The sequence below is a fragment of the Mus musculus genome, chromosome 17, assembly GCF_000001635.26.
Source record: "Mus musculus strain C57BL/6J chromosome 17, GRCm38.p6 C57BL/6J".
Classification (NCBI taxonomy): Eukaryota; Metazoa; Chordata; class Mammalia; order Rodentia; family Muridae; genus Mus; species Mus musculus.
Genome location: NC_000083.6, coordinates 87,974,876 through 87,995,456, shown reverse-complemented (window position 1 = coordinate 87,995,456; position 20,581 = coordinate 87,974,876). Strand labels below are relative to the sequence as shown.

The 20,581-nt window shown below is 43.7% G+C and overlaps 2 protein-coding genes across 6 annotated transcripts in view; one reads left to right on the top strand and one right to left on the bottom strand.

The window, feature by feature from the left end:
• Fbxo11 (F-box protein 11) overlaps positions 1 to 4,598 on the top strand; it is a 75,187-nt gene extending 70,589 nt beyond the window's left edge. For all 5 annotated transcript variants that reach the window (NM_001379303.1, NM_001081034.3, NM_001348248.1 and 2 more), the window contains exons 19-23: positions 1,610 to 1,720; positions 2,203 to 2,310; positions 2,530 to 2,638; positions 3,101 to 3,199; positions 3,282 to 4,598. In NM_001379303.1, the coding sequence (NP_001366232.1) occupies positions 1,610 to 1,720; positions 2,203 to 2,310; positions 2,530 to 2,638; positions 3,101 to 3,199; positions 3,282 to 3,411 (557 nt within the window). In that variant the 3' untranslated portion in view covers positions 3,412 to 4,598. The remainder of the gene's footprint in view (positions 1 to 1,609; positions 1,721 to 2,202; positions 2,311 to 2,529; positions 2,639 to 3,100; positions 3,200 to 3,281) is intronic.
• Msh6 (mutS homolog 6) lies at positions 4,565 to 20,407 on the bottom strand. Its single transcript, NM_010830.2, has 10 exons — positions 20,052 to 20,407; positions 15,067 to 15,266; positions 11,843 to 12,012; positions 8,476 to 11,011; positions 7,003 to 7,271; positions 6,196 to 6,313; positions 5,941 to 6,030; positions 5,109 to 5,263; positions 4,827 to 5,026; positions 4,565 to 4,733 (listed from the first exon to the last, which is right to left on the bottom strand). The coding sequence occupies exons 1-10, from the start codon at positions 20,306 to 20,308 to the stop codon at positions 4,652 to 4,654; spliced, it is 4,077 nt and encodes a 1,358-aa protein (NP_034960.1). The 5' UTR covers positions 20,309 to 20,407; the 3' UTR covers positions 4,565 to 4,651.
• Positions 20,408 to 20,581: the final 174 nt, after the last annotated feature.

Genomic DNA, 20,581 nt, shown 5'->3' with positions numbered 1-20,581 from the left:
AAGTAACATAGCTCATAGTCTTTACAAAATATAGTGAGGATAACTCAACTGTAGTGGCTCACGCCTAATGTCAGTACCTCCAAGTTTGAAGTTGGAGAAGTGGCACAGGTCTAAGCCAATCTGGGCTCCGTGTGAGACTGCCCTCCCCCACACTCACAAGACTAAGTACAGCTTAGTTCTCATTGCAGGGTGTTGGGGTGTCTACAATAAAATAACTTGAGCTATGTCCCTGGATAGTCAACTGATAGAGGGCTTTTCCAAGTATAATTGATTGCCTATTATTTATTTTTTTAATATCTGATGGAACATCTCTGTACCAAACACTATGGTAGAGGTAACTAAACACAGTCAACCAAACAGTATGACATTCATAAAAATCTACAATTAAATGGAGTGGCACATTTAACATTCTGGAGTTAACAGAATCTGAAGGAAACTGAAAATGGTTTAGAATGAATGCATAAGAAGTTAACAAAGCTGAAGTTCGTAAGGTTTTCTATGTGCAGTCAGGGTTTTTAACTGTCTTCATCGCATTAGAGATAGATCAGTATGTAGAGGTGCTTGTGCATAGTCCCCATATCCCACAAAGTAGCCAGAGACCTCTCCACACATGCACATCTGAATTCATGTACATATTCAATAAATGGGAAAGACAAGCAAGCAAGCTGGTTAGAAGCAGGGACTTGGTATAAGATAGGCAAGAAGTTATTTATAAAGTTATAAGGAAATGGTTGAATGCCTAAAAGTGTATGGATGGGGCAGGAGAATCTGTTTATGCAGAGGACCTGAGCTCAAGTCATAGCATCTACATGGTAGCTTACGGTCTTATCTGACTCCAGTCCCAAGGGATTTTAATGCCCTCTTTTGGACTCTTTGGCTTGCCTGTGGTGCACAAACATGCATGGTAAATAAATGGACAGGGAATGTGTTGTGGCTGGTGCTGTTGTCTATTGGTTCTTACCACTAAGAGAACATTGCAGTGAGCAATGCCCAGAAATACCTGAGGTCAGATGTTTACTGAAATAAAATATCTACACCCATATAGAATGTTTACAGTATTAAAAACAGGCAATGGTGGTTTTATTCATTATTGTTATTATTAAAGTCTGTGTAACACTTTACATGCCTGATACCTACAGAGGCCAGAAGAGAGCTTTAGATCCCCTAAAACTGGCGTTAAACATGGTTGTAAGCTACCATGTAGTGCTGGGAATCAAACCCCTGGAAAAAAGCAACCAGTGCTGTAACCACCGAGCCATGTCTTCAGCACCTAAAAACAGGTTGTCTATAAACTAGAAAATACTCTTAAGACTTCATATGCAAATTGATTTTTAAAACCCTCAAAAACAATATAAGAGTATCGGGTGAAGAGAACAGGAATAAGGAAAATGGTCATAATTCTGCAAGTTACTAAAACCTTTTGAACTAACGAATGGCTAAATTATGTTGCAGTGAGAAACAAGAAGCCAAGTTAAGAGGGGTTAGCAGAGCTTGTTGCATGCACTAGGCAGGGCAAAGCATCCTACAACCAAGGGATGGCCACCCTAGGCCTGAAACCCTGGTTCAACCATATCTGAGATGGATTAAAGCGTGTATGTCTTAATTGTAGGTCTCCTTGAAGAAAATGATATTTTCAGGAACGCTCAAGCAGGTGTCCTCATCAGCACTAACAGTCATCCAGTATTAAGGAAAAACAGAATATTTGATGGATTTGCTGCAGGTTTGTATTTTCTTTATCTGTGGCTTGTTTTACAACCTGTAATTATAAAGGTTCTTCTTGAAGATGTACGTTTTTTGTTATTAGGAGAGAACCTATTTGAAATCTATTCTATGCCAACTTTTTAAGGAAGTACTCTTTTATGTTTGAACATGAACTCTACAGTAAGTTTGTGGTCAGATGGAAATAGAGATAAATGAATCCTCTGACCACTTCTAGATATTAAAAGGAAAAAAGAATTGGTGACTTTCAGAATTGTACTATTTCAGCATATAGTGTCCCCTTTATACTTACCTTCCATCTGTTGCACTTTCTGGTAAGGTTTTAAGGAATCCCCTTAGTTTACTTGTCCTGTCTGACTGTGTAGTTGTCAGCAGTTTGTCCTTTAGCTACTTAGCAAACAAGGGTAAAGGCAACAGTTTACCCTTTCCCAGCTTGGAGTCTCAAAGTGACGCACATCTGCTTGTTTGTAAATCTCACCTCAGGTATTGAAATTACAAATCATGCAACTGCAACACTCGAAGGCAATCAGATCTTTAACAACCGATTTGGAGGCTTATTTTTAGCATCTGGTGTTAATGTGACAATGAAAGGTATGTTGTTCTTTTAAGTTCTTTAATGACCACAAAGCACTGTTGATTCCTCTGTCACTCTCCAACTTAGAAGCAGCTTTAAACGACCAGTGTGGAGTCAGGCTTAAGCTTATTCTAGGAATTGGAATGTTTTATACAAGGAAAATCTTATTTCTATTCTTATATATATATATAAAATTGTATCCTTGGCTAGCTATTGAAAACTTTTTGTTTTTACAGATAACAAAATAATGAACAATCAAGATGCCATAGAAAAGGCTGTTAGTAGAGGACAATGTCTATATAAAATATCAAGTTATACCAGCTACCCCATGCATGACTTCTACAGGTACATTTCTAAGTTACTAAGTTGAATACAGAGAAGTGCAAGTTAGTGATTCCTTTAATGCCTGACATCTTTGGTGCTATTGTCTGCATTGAGCTCTAGAATCAAAGACTGCATACCGGGGGTGGGAGGATGTAAGCTGATTGTTTACAAGTTTTTATATATATAATGTGTGTGTTTTCCAAACCCTTTAGAAAGGGTAGGAATTATTTACGTCTCCCTGGGTAGTCCTGTAACTTGCTATATAAATAGACCAGGCTGGCCTTGAACTCAGAGAAATCCACCTGTCTCTGCTTCTTAAGTACAGGACTAAAGGCATGGCTGCCTGTATTTACAACCCAGTTTTCCTGAGCAGATACAATATAGTTCCCTTTCACAGCCACAAAAAAATTCAGACATAAGAATAATAAAATGCAGTGTTGTGAATTCCTGACAAGTTCAATAATACAAGATTTTGCTTTTTAGATGTCATACTTGTAACACCACAGATCGAAATGCCATATGTGTGAACTGCATTAAGAAGTGCCATCAGGGACATGATGTAGAGTTCATTAGACATGATAGGTATGTAGCAGTATGCGTGTTGCTATGGTACCCAATTCCTTCCCGTCACTTTGCTAATTCTTGGATTTTCATTTTGCTTTAGGTTTTTCTGTGACTGTGGTGCTGGAACGCTGTCTAATCCTTGTACCTTAGCTGGCGAGCCTACACACGACACAGACACACTCTATGACTCTGCCCCACCTATAGAATCTAATACGTTGCAGCACAACTGAATTCCTTCCCTAAAGAAAAAGTCCTGCCATTCTAACATAACTTAAAACATCTTTTGGAAGATAAAATACTTGCCCATGCTACAGAAAGAGACTGTACTGAAAAAATGGACACACAAGGTCAGTTGACACTAGGAAGCTCAAGCTACCAAAAAGGAAGTGGCAATAGATTGACTCAGGATGTCAGAGCTCGGGATTTTAGCATTACTGCGTAAAGACTTTTGAAGGGACAGAAGTGAAGAAATAAGCTGCAATTTTGTACAGATACCAACTTCTGAAAAAGCTGGTGTTTTTACAACGAGCATTGAATGCAGTCTGATTTGCAGTAGTCATCTTCCACAGACAAGCAGCTTTGTTGCTGCCTTTATGGACATGGGTACCAATTGCTTTTTGTAATATGGTAAAAATGTGAGCTAGCACTTCTGCATTGATTTTTTTTTTTTTGTTTAACATGTATTCAGATTGAGAATATGATTTTAATGCTTTAATCTCATGTAGTTCGTTTTTAATTTCAAGCAAATCTTATTGTACTTGAATGTGCCCTGTTTTGTTAGCACACCTAGACTTGCTGTAACTGTACTCATGTCCCAGTATGTACCTTCTTTCTATGAAAGAGAAAAACACTAACCTTAAGTTATATCCAGCAATGTTTCTGGTATCCTTTAAGAAAAGTTAAGACTATTATCTCCTTCCCTTTCCTGTGCAGCATTCAAAATCACCCCTAGAAAAAGTGAGTGTTTTAATGAGACTTCCTAGGAAGGGATGCACTGTAAAACAAAAGTATTCTTGTATCTCAGTTTTGTGAAAGGTAAAAACTACTATGTTTTAAAGTACACTTTAGAAAGTCTCTTCAAAACAGTCCTGTATTTGAACTCTGTTCATAGTTTTTATTTGAACAGTTAAGACAAAACAGCTGGAAATTACAGCAATTTCCTGCATTAAGCTGAGACCAGTATATATACAGCTCTATACAGTTTCATAGCGCCCCTCCCCCCATTTATGTGTATTGGTGACAGTGGGTATAAACAGCCTGAAAGTGTATGCATGTACCATAACATCTAGACTTAATATATTGTGGAGTATTCAATAACCATTATGTAGAAGGTAGATAAGAATTAAAAGGGTTTAATTTCCTAGAAAGAAAATGGAAAAATGGTCATTTTTTAAAAATAAAGTTTATTAGATCATAATGTTGTCTGAATTTACCACCTTTTTCAAAAGTCAGCTCAGCTTCCAATGTAGTCTACAATCCGTTAATCAAGGCCAGCAGCCTATGGATAGCTTCACCGTTTATAGTCGGCTTTTCAGTAGCCAGACAAACTTCCCTTAAAAAAAGGAAAAAAATATTTCATTTTGTCTCTGTACCAGCCTTCCAAGTCTTTAAAGTCAGCTTTAAAGGAAGATTATGATATAATTACCGAAATAGCTGTAATGACTGATTCATCCTCTCAAATTCTCTTGCCTTTCTGTGTCCCTTCTGAATAACCTCCTCCGGGAGATTAGCAAGCCTTGCTGCATTAAAGCCATAGCTCTTAGGACAAGCTCCCTTAATGAATTTATAGAGGAAAGTAATAGTCTCCTGGCTGGGGTCCTCACATTCATTTTCTACCATGCATGCCTTCAAGAAAGAAAAGTTCATTTTATCACAGTTCTGTTTACTTTATGCCAAAAGAAAAAAATGTCTGGTTGATTCCACATACCATATGTCCTAGGCGCACACAAACACTTTTAGAATAATCTTCTACTAATGAATGATAGTGTGTAGAAAACAGTGTTCGACACTTTATGGTTTCAGCAAGTTCTTTAACAACCGCATTGGCTATCGCTGTCCCATCAAAAGTTGCGGTGCCTCTTCCTGTGGAAGTGGAATTACTGTTACATTAAGAGATGTACACCTTGTGACAATAATAAACATCTACAATTCAGGTACAGAGAATGGGAACACCGATCTTCCAGTCACTCAGTGGCATCATGCAACAGGTCCCCAGTACATGGGGAAAGGCCAACCTTGTCTACTTATTGTCAGAAATGAGCAGGAGCCCAGTGGCCTGGATACGACATACAATATGCTGAGCATCTGCTGACCCCCATATGCTTCCACACCAGAAATGTGTAAATGCTCAGCAGTTAAAAGCAATGAACCCAGCCAGGCACTGCCTGAGGCACAGAGAAAGGTGGATCTCGGAGTTCATAGCCAGCCCACTCTACATTAAAGTGAGCTCTAGAGCAGCCAGGGCTACGCAGAGAAACCATGTCTCACAACCAAAAGGGAGAAAAAAAAAAAGGAAAAGGCAGGACATCCAAGTGCCCCCCCCCCCAAGGCACTGCATGTACATGGTACAGAGATGCATGCATGCTCTTGACTGATGAGCAGTCTTAAATAAAAATGATTATGGAGACTGCATCTCAGCAGTACAGCTCTTGCCTACCAGACAAGACAGGAAATCCCAGGACCGCCAGAGAGGGGGAAACAGTAGCTATTGGGGACATGGGTTTTCCACCCTAATGGCATTCAAACAAAATCTGTCTTACCTAATTCATCCACAAGTACCAAAGAATGTGCTGTTGCATGCCTGAGTATGCTAGCAGTTTCACTCAACTCAACAAAAAATGTGCTTTCTCCTAAAAAAAGAAACAACTGAGTTAAGAGCAGATTATATCTTGTTTGAAAATGATGAGCAAGAATTTAAACTAAAAGCATATATGTTGTTACATCAAGTTTAAAACAAAAGGCAGGTTATCCTTGCCAACTGAATTGTAAAATTGTGTGGAGGAAAAGCAACTCACCTGACATTATTCTATCTGAGGCACCAAGCCTAGTAAACACTCTGTCAACTGGTGTGAGCCTGCACTTCTCAGCAGGTACGTAACAACCCAGCTGGGCCATCACAGCCAACAGACCAGCCTGGGAAGATGGGAAGAAAGGAATTGGTATTTGAAAATCTATCTGTACACAATACCATTGGATTCAAGAATCCTTAAGTAGGAACCTGGTATTCCATACCTAGCTAACAAAGACCTCTGGGCTTTAACTACCAGGAATACCTGGATCCAGCAAGTTTATCTCAGACAATAACCTCCTCTACTTGTTTTAAAGTTGAAAGATAACATACAATACAGCCAATTTTGTTAGCAAATTACATTACAAAGATATGACTAGTTTCCTCTAAAAGGACATCAAGGAGCACAAACAAGTCTAAATCTTTAACACAAGTACCAGGCAGAGGACAGTAGTGGTGATAGCAGCTTAGCAGTAAGAATATGTTCATGTTTCAAATTTAAAAAAAAAAAAATGCCCTGGGCTCCCCTAGGATCAAAATAAGTTGGTGCCATTATTTTTATTATATCACCTCTGTAATTTTATTCACCATGAATGTACTCTCTAAGTCCCTGATAATCATGTGTTTTCTTTAACATTAGCTAAGAGCCAGAAGACTGATGAAACAACTTTATAGGAGGAGCTTCCCTTTGCTTCTCTTATGGGACTTTGCTCTCTGGACAGTGGATTAGATTATATAGTAGACTAGATTCTATAGCATCTGCCCTTCATCTTACAATTGCTTTCTACTTAATAGAACATGAAGAACAAATTACCTGTCTTATGAGTGTAGACTTGCCCCCCATATTTGGTCCAGTCACAAGCACACAATAGGCTTTGCCATGTTCCTCTGCTTCTTCCTCGCAGCCTATTAGAATGTCGTTAGGAATAAAATCGTCTCCAAAAAAAGTCTTTGTAATGCAGGGATGTCGTGACCCTTTAAACTCTAAGAAGGGATGTGTGTCTTCTCCTGGTAACACAATTTCTGGGCGACACATAGGACCATCTCCTCCTTGACTGTAGTTAGCCAGGCACAGTAAGACATCTGTCAAGAGGATACAAGTAAGACTTCATCATTTTGTTAATTTCTTGCTGGGTAAACTTATACCCACTAGATAGTACCTGTGCTTGCTTCTATTGTGTCTTTTACCAGCAAGATGATTCAGCAGATCAAAGCCCAGAGACCCACCCAAGTTCAATCCCCCGTGGAAAGAGACCTCCGTAAGAACTACTTACTGCGTGCCCAAACTCCCAACACACAAAACAAAGTATTGTACTTCTCAGTAAAAGCAACATTTTCTGTTTTGGCCACGGCAGGCATCTGTGTGAGCTCCAGACCAGCTTAGGCCAGAATAGCAAAGTTGGGAGGTGGAGATGAGAGAGGAGGACACAGCGTGCTAGACTTTACAGCTAGTGCTTGGGGGGGGGGGGGGGGGCAGTTGACAATGACATTACAAGGAGCTAGGGAGCCAGGTGAGTGGGCCGATATAGAGCACCTGTGCTGAGGGAGGATTCCACTACTGTAGTGCATCTGCTCACTGCTTAGATGAGAGAAGCTCTGTTACAGACCTCCCTCCGTGTGATAGTACAGCCTGTGCTTGCAGCACTACGTTTAACCCCCCACACTGCTAACAAAGCTGATGCCCAGACAGCTCCAGATGCGAAGTGCTGATGTTTAAAGATAACCAAAGGGCGCACAGAAAGCCTACATCCAGCTCCAGTCTTATTTCCATGCAAATCTGACTCGATACAAAAGGAAGAACCACAAAGAATAAAGCCAAAAGAAAAACCTTTCAATAAGCATTTATAAAAGCATTTTGGGCTCAAGATTTTGGCTCCGTGGCCAAAATGTTTAAATAGCCCTGCATGCACAAAGGTCTAGATCTGATGCCAGCATGACAAAATAAAATTGTAAAAGCTGGGAAATAGTGGCCCAGACCTCTAATCCTAGCACTTGGGGATGTGAGGCAGGAGGATTGCCAGGAGTTCAACATCAGCTTGGGCTACAGATCCTTAAACAAATCAGGAAATTACCTAGTACCAGTAAGTGTTTTTAAAAAGAGACTTGAAAATAAATCTTCCCTCAATGATAAAATTCGAAACTATTCCAAGACTAGGAAAAATTGTCATAAGGCTATTATAGTGAAACCTAAGTTGTAGTTATTTAAACATCCATGCACACACCCATATTAAACATAGCTAGGTTTAGAGATGGATAGTTGGGACACAAGGGTTAACCAAAGCCTTACCCAACACTGCAATGCACTCTACAGCAGACTGCCAGTCCTTGTGGTTCTTGTCGAAGTTACAGAACAAGCGCCGCATGCAGTCCTTTAAGGATGTGTCCCTGCGTTCTTCAGCATTAATAAGATTAGCTAATTTCTTCTCAATCGTTTTGGTCCAGTATCGTTTACAGCCTTTTTTAGTAGATTTCAGCTCATATTCTTCAGGTAGATTACGGGTAGCGAAATTCTCTGGAATCTCTAACTGGTAACGGTTCCTACCGATTCCCCAGTAGACTATGCTCTTACAGCCAAGCCGACTGCGCTGTTTGTCTAAGTACTCCAGGAGGCTCTGTTCATTCTCTCTGATGTCAGCAAGTGCTTGGTCATAATCAGAGTCAAACCCTGCTTTTGGAGTGATGAGTCCGGTCTTCCGAGCCTTCTCATGGTCAAAGGCTGTGTCCCATCGCTGCAGTTCTGCAGTCAGGTCAGGAAAGCGGCCTTTAGGACTTTTTGACTGCAGAGTAACAACCTGCTTGAGGGTTTTGGACGTAAAACCACCCGCGACCTCCTCCAGAAGCCCTGAGACTTTACACATTACTTTGAATCCTTCTAGAGCAGAGAGAAAATCAATGATCTTCTTTTTGCTGTATGTCGTTTCTTCGTACATTATAGCCCTGCTGTCTGGATGGTTCTGGCTCTTCAGGGGAGACCCAACATTATGAATCTTACTCAGTAGCCTCTCAAGGTCTGGCAGCTTCTTTAAGAGGTCTGCAACTTCAGTGACCTTGTCAGGCACGGCCATCAGATCTTCCACCGCATCTAGACGGTCACTGATGGCAGAAGGGCTGCAGAGGGGGGCACAGAGCCACTGTTTTAAGAGCCGCTTGCCAAAGGGCGTATGGCAAGTATCCAATCTCTCTAGCAGGGTCCCTTCAGTAGAGCCATTTGTCCCATTCAGGAAAATCTCCAGGTTGTTTAATGTCACTGCGTCTAGCACCATCCGCTGACTGGCTTTAGTAAAGACAGCCCCAGGTTTTACTGTGCTGACCGTGTCAGAATCCAAAGGGAAATACTCTTCAAAATTAGCCATTGACAGAAGCTCCTGATCAATCAGGCATTTTTTGAGGTAGAAAACAATACCACCTAGAGCAGAGAGAGCCAATTCACTCTCCTCGCCTGGTGTCAACCCAACAGAATCTGACTCCGAGGTCATTCCTTTAAGCACCAGAGGCAGCACTGTACTACTGTCTCCATTTCCAGTAAAGTACCCTCCTTCAAGGAGTGTTCGCAAGGTCTTAGTGGCATCCCAAAATTGGGAACCTGGTATGAGACCTTCCTGAAGACAAGATGACAGTGAACCCTTTAGGACAGTTTTGGTCTCTGTTGAGAGATTTCCTTTCTCGAACAAAATTTGTACTGGAGGATAGTGAGCCACTAGCGTCCTAAATCTGGAACAGTGGCGGTCATCCGAAAACTGGCCGATGAAAAACTTGCCCAGTGAAGTGTCCACAAAGCAAACACCATACACACGAGTGTGACCAGAAGTCTCTTCCTCCTTCTCTTTGAGGCTAAGAAGATACCTACTGTAGTTCTCAGAGGGATCACCATCCAGCACACTGTAGGTCTGTGTGCCCTTGGTAATGATCCTGCAAATCTCCCTTCTCACCACTCTATCAAACTTGGACACGTGTGCCATTTTCCGACATCGCGCCTCCATCATTTCTGGAGTCTCGGTCTGCTCCACTCGTGCTACCTTATAGCCCTTCTGCACCAAGGAATCCGAGAACCGGCCAAACGCAATCTCTGGAAAACCAGAATGGGCCCAGTTGCCCTTCATGAATATCAGCCCCAGCTCACTGACTCCAATAACAGCATCCATGTGATACAACTCATAAAACTTCCCCACCTTATAAAAGATGACGAGGTCAAAGTTCTGAGACTTGAGCTGCCACCACTTCCTCATCCCTGGGGTACAAGAATTGAGGAACTCTTCAGGCACATACAGTGTGGTGGGGTTAAATTCAGGGTGATCGGGGCGTCTCCTGTGCTCATCTCTTCTCTTTTCTGGCTTAAGCCATTCTAAAGTTTCGTGATACCAAACAGTGGGTCCACTACTGTCGTTACCTCCTCCACTGACGTGGGTCTGGGATTCAGAATTCTGAGGGGCAGAAAAAGCGCTCAAGGTACTCTTGGTTTCTGAGAGAATGGGAGTTGCTCGTTTGGCTGAGCCTGTTTCCTTCTTCAGACTTTTCCTTCTAAGTCCACCCTGAGCAACCATGGCTCTCTTCCGCTTTGGAGCGCCTTTGCCAAAGGTGCCTAGGTCCTCACTATCGCTGTCCCCAACTCCACTGCTCGCGTCATCACTGCTTCCTTCCTGCTTAGTGTCTGGCTTGAATTCTACATCAGAGCCACCAATGTCACTCTCCGAGTCTGAGATGACCCGTCGCTTCTTGACTTGCCGGCTGCTTCGCCTAGGCCCCTGAACACTGGGCTGTGCTTCTTCTTCACTCTCGTTGTAATTATCCTCTTCACTCTTATCAGATAAATAAGCCTCATGCACCTGCCAAACAAAGAAAGGGGCTTGTAAATATAAAACGGGTCCTTAGTTCAATCTCTGGTGCCATCAATCAATCAAATTTGATAAGTACATCTGTGGAACCCAGATGTTGTGATTCAGGCCTATAACCCCAGCACTTAAAGACCACTGTAGTATTAAGGCCAGCATGGGGCAGAGATGAAGCTCAGTTGATCCTAGGTTTGATCCTCAGCAATTCATAAACCAGGTATGTTGCCGGGTGTAGAGGTGTACGCCTTTAATCCCAGCACTCGGGAAGCAGAAGCAGGCGGATTTCTGAGTTCGAGGGCAGCCTGGTCTACAGAGTGAGTTCCAGGACAGCCAGGGCTACACAGAGAAACCCTGTCTCCAAAAAAACAAAACAAAACAAAAAAAAAAAAACCCCAGGTATGTTGACATGCACCTCTAACTCCAGCACTTAGGAAGCAGAAGCAGAAGCATGGCTAGTTATTTTCCCCACTTGTTGAATTCAAAGCCAGCTTTTTCCCTAAGGGAGTGGGTGGGCCAAGTGGAAGAACATTTGCCTAACACATTTGAGACCCTAAATTCAATCCCTGGACTGGGAGACCATTTGAAAAGCAGAAAGTAAGAAGATTCTGAGCTTGAGGCCAGCTTCAAGTACAAAACAGAGAGAGAGACAGAGACAGACAGACAGACTGTTGAAATTCTAAATAAGCTAAATCCAGGGAGGGGAGATGTCTGCATGTACAAATGAAATGGTGCATTCACATACAATTACTATATTTTTTATTATTTCTCACTTCATCACATACACATCATATCCTCCTTCCCCCCTAAGAGAATGGAGTGACTGACCTCTGTCTCCTCCTCCTCCTCCGGCTCTGAAGGCTCATCACACACTGCCAGCTGCAGCCTCTCAGCCGTGTCTTTACTTAAGGCCTCATCTGCACGTTGCATTGCTCTGAGTATCTCAGACTTTGAACTGTAGAAATGACCTCCCTTTTGGGCTTCCTTTGACTTTGAACCTAGAAATATAAATAAGAACCAGGTGGCTGAAGAGTTGGCCAATTTATAACACAAACAGGAAGTTACAATCAGTTATACTTTTTAATGCCCCATTTTTCATATGCACAGATCAAAAGCTAACGGGGGAAGGTAGCAATGACACTAGAATCCCCAGTTTTACTTGTTTGAATCGCTGTATAGTCATCCAAGGCTGCTTGAGTCTTTCTTCTAATGTCAGAACCCTGGGTCAAGGTATGAAAAACCTCAAAGCAGATACAAGTGTAGTTTGTTTAGGAACTCTTTCTAAAATTGTCCCAACTGAATAACCAGGCTAGGGGGTCACTCAGTTGACAGGGTGCCTGTGAAGCATGCACAGGCCCTGGGCTCTAGCCCCAGCACTATGCTGAACAGGACTGGTAATACTAAATATAATCTCTAGCACTTGGCAGAGACGGGGGAATCAGGATCTCAAGGCATATTCAGCTACAAAGAGACGGAGTCTAGCCTGGGCTACATAGTCTCAGAAAAAGAAAAGATTTAACTAGGGACCTATCATTAAAAAAAGTTTTTTCCTCCTAACAACACCAAAATGCAACATTTCAAAGACCCCTGCTTTAAAATAAAACTCGTTTTCATTTAAAAATTATCTTGTGTGGATGTAATGTAGTGACTGGGGCTGGCCTGTCATGTACATGGCTGGGGACTGGGGCTGGCCCCACCACTTGCTTTTCACCATTACTGTAAGCGAGAACACTTCTTTCTAGTCAACAGAAGCAGAGCATCACAAACTTAATTTTAGAAACTATTTCTTGGAACTGTAGAGATGGCTCAGCAGTTAAAAGCATTAACTGTTTTTCCAGAGGTCCTGAGTTCAATTCTCAGCAGCTTCATGGTGGCTCACAACCATCCGTAATGAGTTGGGTTTTTAAAAAAAGATTTATTATTATTATTATTATTATTATTATTATTATTATTATTATTATTTAAGTACACTGTAGCTGCCTTCAGACACACCAGAAGAGGCCATAAGATCTCAGTATGGATGGTTGTGAGTCACCATGTGGTTGCTGGGATTTGAACTCAGGACCTTGAGCAGTCAGTGCTCTTAACCACTGAGCCATCTCTCCAGCCCCCATAATGAGTTCTGATGCCCTCTGCTGGAAAGCAGGTGTACATGCAGATATTAAATAAACTAACAGGACTACCTAAATTTCAGTGAAACTAACCACTTTTATGGACTATCTAAGACAAACTGAAGGTACAAATTCTCGTCTCTCTGAAGAGCAAAAGCTGTAACGTTCGAGAAGCACTATCAACTGGCAGACAGCTCTGAACCTTTCCCAAAGTCCCTACCCTAGCTTTATTACACAACACAACACAGCACACCACACTCACACTCCCCAGAAACACTTGGCCCAGTAACTAAAGATGGAATTTGAACAAAAGCAGCCTTTGCCTCCATCCATTTTCTTGGCTAATGCATTAAAACATGCATTGTTTCAACTTTCACCAGAGCTACGTGAACACACTGACAGCAAAAACTGTTGTCTTGTAAATATAAAACGGGCCCTGCCCTTAGTTCAATCTGTGGTACTACCAGTTAAGTAAGTAAACCAAATAAATAAATAACAAAGCAAAATTTGGTAACTACATCTGTGGAACCCAGATGTGACTCAGGCCGATTACCCCAGCACTCGAGAAGCTGAGGCATAAAGACCACTATAGTATTGAGGCCAGCATGGGACAGAGATAAAGCCAGCCTAGGCCACAAAGTGAATTCAAGGTAGCCTATATAATTTAGTCTCAAAAAGTAAGAAGAGAGCCCACCCTTTAATCTCAGCACTCTGGATCATAAGCAGAGGCAAGTGACTCTTTTGTGAGTTTGAGACTAGCCTAGTCAACATAATATCCAAGACGGCCAGGGCTAACCATGGGGAGTGTGTCCTGTCCTGTCCTCTCTCCTCAACTCATCTACCAACCACCCTCCTCATCCCCAACTCCCCCTGCCCCCAACTCTGCACTGAAAGGGAAAAAACAAGGTCTTGCACATGTGTACATCTAGGCAAGGAAGGGCTCTACCACCAAACTATTCCCTCAGCCCAACAAATGGGAACTTTAAAGAACAGAGGATAGAATTTTAAAGACCAAGGCACAACATTTCACATACACAATAATATAAACATTTTCCTGATCTATTATTTTGCCCAGGCAGTTTTAGAATGTTAAACCCGAAGAACTCATCATCTGATGCCATAAAAGGCCACTTTCTGTATGAGTACCAAGGGTAAACTGCAGGTAAGTGAAGAGTAGAAACTCTGTCCATTCACGATGCTCTTCAGGGAATGTGCCCTTTGCAGGACAAGCACACTAACTAAAAGGTAGGGTTCTCAAGGGGAGTTCTGGGAAACTGGCCTGACCCTGTTATGTTCCATGCCACAGAGGTCAACATACTAGCCTGGGCTGTCTGGGAGTAAAGGGCGCAGCCTTGCTTACACCTGCAATTACAGTGTGCATACACTGCATGTAACACAAGAGCCAAGGGATGCCCTCGGTTAACACGAGGCAAAATATGCAGCACTGTGGGTGTCTGTACAAATAAAGCTGGGCTCATGAAAAGCATTAAAGGACGAGTGAGTGCTCTGATGTGAAACGCAGCTCAAATATAGTCATAGGTCACAATTTTGGAGGCTATGAGATCTGCATCTGTTATAGAGAATGTCACTCTATAATATATAATATATATATAATCCATGCTACTTATCCTGCTTACATTACCTACATATTTACTTCAAAATAGAGCTATTAACTCTACACTTCTCATGTCTCACTTTCATAGCACAGTTACCTAACTCCCAATCAAGAGACCACTTTTTCTTAAAGGGCTTTAACTGCTGTAAGTCAAAGGACTTACAAAAATAAAATTTCCATACAAAACAAAGTAGCTAAAACCAGCTGTGTCTTGCCTCTTTAGCATGTGAGAACTTTTACAACTGCTATTCCTGCAATTTGCTAAGGAAACACACACACACACATCACAATATCATGAATCACCCCCATCCCCATTTACCTCTTACCTGTATATGGCTTTAACATCCTTTTGCTAACCCAGCCCCTTGTTGGGCTGTCATCAAAGAACTGTACATGAACACGGACAGATTTCCCTTTCTTCCGGATGAACGTTCCATCAAAGGGATGATTATAAACTAGGCAAGGCCACCAGGGGTAACCTTCCATCTTAGCCCAAACCAAATCACCTGGTGAGAAGTCACAAGAACTGTTGCAAAAGAAAAATCAAAAAACAAAAACACATATATATAAAAGCCAGTTAGTATTTGGCTACCTTACCTCAATGGCAATTACCCACAGATAAACAGTTTTAACAAAGTATTAAGACTCCTTTGGAGGCTTCTGGCAAGTCAGAAGAAGGTTCAAGGAACTTTTCTAGTAATAAAAGACAATGCTTATTTAACAATGAAGCCAATAATAAACTGGTACTCAATGAACATCTGTTTCTCGGTCTTAAAATGATGACAAAATTCAGACTGTATCCTGTCAGTCACAAAACAGACTTACAGTATGAGTCATAGGTCTTAGTCAGGGCTTCTATTCCTGCACCAACATCATGACCAAGAAGCAAGGTGGGGAGGAAAGGGTTTATTCAGCTTACACTTCCACATTGCTGTTCATCACCAAGGAAGTCAGGACTGGAACTCAAGCAGGTCAGAAAGCAGGAGCTGATGCACAGGCCATGGAGGGATGTTCTTACTGGCTTGCTTCCCCTGGCTTGCTCAGCCTGCTCTCTTATAGAACCCAAGTCTACCAGCCCAGAGATGGTCCCACCCATTAGGGCCTTTCACCCTTGGTCACTAATTGAGAAAATGCCTTACAGCTGGATCTCATGGAGGCACTTCCCCAACTGAAGCTCCTTTCTCTGTGATAACTCCAGCTGTGTCAAGCTGACACAAAACTAGCCAGTACAGTCATACCTATACTGTAATTCAGCACATATCAGAGTCCACAAGACCTGAAGTCATGATTATTAGCTTGCTAATTATATTATCTAATTTATTCAATTTAGCCTGGAATTGTTCCAGCTGAGCTAAGTACTCTCAACATCCAAAGGTGTCTCCCCTCACCAAACTAGTTTTGTTAGCAAGTGCCTAACACTTGAGTACACATGCCTATGAAAATTTTTTTCAAAGGCTCATTTTTCCCAAAACTTGATTCAGTTCTTGTGGGGAAACCATGTTTAGACAACTGTGATATGAGCATGTCTAGAAGGGCCAGCTCCCAACCTCAGGCCCTATAGTGGCAAGCACAACAGTTTATGACCATCCCCTCAGGCTCACTTCATGCTCACCACTAAGACACTGCCCCTGCACAATTCAGTTATTTCCTAACCTGACCTGGTCCAGCAAGTTGTTCTTTACTGACACATTCCTGAGGACAAACCAGGGGATGAAAAAGTAAAGATATGCGAGCTGGGGGCAGCAGATCTTTCTGTACTATACCTAAGCCAAGCACGATTATTGTTCAGCATCTAACAGACAACCTGGAAGGGGAAAACTGGACAAAGGCAACAGGAAACTAATCAGGCAATGTTGTACAAAGTGAGCACAGGGTATCTCCACCGCTGTGGGACTGAATACCGTAGCCCTTAGCCACTGGCCTCTGGTAGGAGGTAGGGTGTTTCCAGGATCCTGAAACTTCCCAAAGCCCGGTCCCTAAGCTATTACTGGCCTTGCCAAACACCAGTTTTTAGATGAGAAGCCTAGTAAGTTCCTTCTCCATACATCAGGGCCTCAGGGAAAGACCTAGTCCTTAACACTAATAGGGTCAAGGGTCGACTAGAGGCTGACCTTCAATCTTACCAGACCTTCCTCTCACCTAAGAGATGTATCCACTGGGAAGACAAGTTCTCTACATCCTCTTTTGTTTTGGTTTGTTTGAGGTTTGTTTGTTTGTTTTTTAAGAGACAGAGTTTCTCTGTGGTCCTGGTTATCCTGGAACTCACAAGGATGGCATCAAACAAGAGATGCTTGCCTCAGCCTTCCAGTGCTGGGATTAAAGGCAAGTGCCACCAACAAAGTTTTCTAAATCTTTAAGAGTGAAGAGAACACAAACTTTCTAAGCATCCTTTTATTTATGCTGGTAAATGTCAATAGAAATATTTCCCCACGTGGAGGAATTTTCAGGGTTTCACCTCTGTCTGTATCAGCCAAGACAGACTTTCCTGCCGCAGGGAAAATGGGGTCACGGCTGGCTGGTGTTGTCCAAGAGTGGTACAATAAAGCAGACATTTGATACATGCATGTTTCAGGCTCCTTTATACTTCTTCCTCAGTGTGTGCTCGTGTGCGGGTACACGCAGGTACAGAAGTGCTGTGGCTGGCAGGCATGCGTGTGCAGGTACAGAAGTGCTGTGGCAGACATGCGTGTGCATGTAGAGACAGAGGCTTCACACTCACGTTAGCAGGCTTGGCAGCAGCCACTCTACCTAATAAGCCATCTTGCCAGTCTCAGATTTTTCACACAATACTAAAAGCTTAGCTTTGTGTGTATGCAAGTGTGCAAATTATATATACACAAGGATATGGGGACCAGAGGTCAACCTCAGGTGTCATTCCTTGGTTACTAGCCACCTTTTTTGTCTTGAGACATAATCTCTCACTGGCCTAGAACTTGCCAAATAGAGATCTGCCTCCCCAGTGCCAAGGATATCTGCCACTATTTCCAGCTTATTTTCTAGGTGGCTTCCTTCTGTGCATTTAACTAAAACTCTCATCCTTGTAATCCATCCAATCTCCCCAGCCCTACAAACACTGATGATGCACAGCCTCGATTCCAGCACTTAGAAGACACGGGCAGGGCTGGAGAGACGGTTCAGCAGTTAATTCTACTCTTCCAGAGGTCTAGAGTTCAATTCCCAGTAACCACATGGTGGCTCACAACCATCTGTAATGGACCTGGATGCCCTCTTCTGGTAGTGTGTCTGAATAGAGCAATGGTGTTAAAAATAGATTTATAAATCCAAAAAAAAAAAAAAAAGACAAGGATAGATTTCTGTGAGTTCATAGCCAGCCTGAGATACATATAGACTCGGTTTAAGAATGAAAGAAGCAAGGCATGGCTGAGCACATCTTTAATCCCAGCACTTGGAAGGCAGAGGCAGGCGGATTTCTGAGTTCGAGGTCAGCCTGGTCTACAAAGTGAGTACCAGGACAGCCAGGGCTGCACAGAGAAACCGTCTTGAAAAACAACAACAACAAAAAAAAAAAAAAAAGAAAGAAAGAAAAAAAAAAGGAAGGAGAAAGGATTAAGAAGCCAGAGTGATGACTCAGCAAGTTTTAGTACCTGGGTAAAAGTGCCTCTCACAAATTGTACTGAACTCCATACACACCCTGTGCCATTTACACATCTCCCATACCCATCTCCTATACCCCCCATAAATAGTGTAATTATTTTTTAAGAAGAGTTAAGGCGGGGCTGGAAAGATGGCTCAGCAGTTAAGAGCACTAACTGCTCTTCCAGAGGTCCTGGGTTCAATTCCCAGCAACCACATGGTGGCTCACAACCATCTGTAGTGGGGATCTGATACCCTCTTCTGATGTGTTTGAAGACCGCAACAGTGTACTCACACACATGAAAGAAAGAAAGAAAGAAAGATAGAAAGAAAGAAAGAAAGAAAGAAAGAAAGAAAGAAAGAAAGAAAGAAAATAAATAAGTCGGGGTATCCAGGCGTGGTGGCGCACACCTTTAATCCCAGTACTTGGGAACCAGAGACAGGTGATCTACAGAGTGCATTCCAGGACATCCAGGGCTACAAAACCCTGTCTAAAAAAAAATACCAGTGAAGATATGGCCTAGGCGATAACGCAAAGGATGGCCTGAGTTTTATCCACAGGACGGTTGGTGGAAGAACCAACTCTTAAGTTGTCCTCTGATTTCCACAACCTACTATAGCATGCATACACACATATACACACTAACAGGTAATTTTAAAAAATATAGAAATAATGGGGCTGGAGAGCTGCTCAGCAGTTAAGAGCACTGGCATTCTTCCATAGGAACCAGGTTTGATTCCCTGCACCCACCCAGTAGCTCACAATATCTCTAACTACAGAGGCTGAGGTCCTCCTCTGGCCTCTCTCAGGCAGCGTGCATGCACATGGGCACACATACATACACGGAGGCAAAATACACCTCTGTGTTTACCTGTGTCTGAACTGTGTCCTTTATAGCCAAAGGGAAGGAAAGAAATTAGAGATCCAAAATCATTTTCTCTGCCCCAGGAGCATACGCCAGCTCTTCCTGGTGCCCAAGCTGAAACTCCAGAGTACTGGACTCCAGAAAGAACTCTTTACATTTTAAATAAGTCGCTGCACACTTCTTAATCCCAGCAGAGGCAGGTGGATGTCTGAGTTCCAGGACAGCCAGGGCTACACAGAGAAACTCTGTCTCGAAAAAAAATGAAAATAAATAGATAAAATAAATGTCTCTAGTCGTTCCTACAAACGACAGCCAAATTTACAAAGTGCGAGTACAACTCCAGGCAAGTTTCCCCCAGTAAACCTTCTTGCCCAGGGCTTGCCCAATACTCCGAAGACCCACTAACTGCGAAAAATCTCCCGCACTCTTCCCTCCTGTGAAAAGGTGGGTTAAAAAAAACTGTCGTCCCAAGCCGGAGCGCCGCTTTCACTATCTACAAACTTCCACCTGCAACCCGAGTTTCCTCCCACCGTAGGCTCGCCACCCGGAGGAGCTCCCTGCCCGATCCGATCCGCCCCGCCCCCTCAGGCCGCGGATCGCAGCAGGACACCCACCGTTCCCGCTCCGGCCACTTTGGGGGAGGGTGTCTCCGTCCCCGAGCCTCCCGAGCCTCCCCACCCCCACAGTGGGAGTGCGCTCGCTTGCTCGCAGCGTCCCCCGAGAGTCCCGGGCACCGGCCCCGCTTCTCCCGGGCCGGCAGGCCGCCCCTCCTCCCGCCGCCTGGCACGGAGCAGCCTCCCCCTCCTTCCGGGAGACCCGCGCGCCGCCGCAGCCCCGACCGAGCCGGCTACCTGGGAGGCACGGCCTGCGCGGAGGAGGAGGCCCTCCGCAGCCCTCCGTTGAGATCCTTTGCCTCCGGCGACGAGGCGGATACCGCCGCGGACCGGGACCCGGGTTCAGCCTCGCTCCAGGCCGCATCCCCGCCGCGGGAAGCGGAGGCTCCAGAGGCAGCGGCACCTTGGCGTGAGGCCTCGGCCGCGGCCTTCTTGGTGTCGCCGAGTGCCGGGGACTTGGGGAAGAAGCTGTACAAGGTGCTTTGTCGGGACATGATGAAGGCTGACGGGCAGACCGGGCCACGGCTCCGAGCGCCTACAAGGATCGCATCCACCGCGCGGCCGCCGCTGGCGGGAAAGTCGGGAGGAGGCGCGTCCTACCCGAGCATCCGTAGCCCAGCGGCCAATCCGAAGGCGTGTCGGCCTGCGCGGTGGGCGGGGCCCCGCCCGCGACGTGCCCTGGCGTAGATGGGCGGGGCGGGGCGGGCCCAGCCCCCAAGCTCGGGTTGGCGGGCCTTGAGACTGAGCCTTTGCAAAGCAGTGGAGCT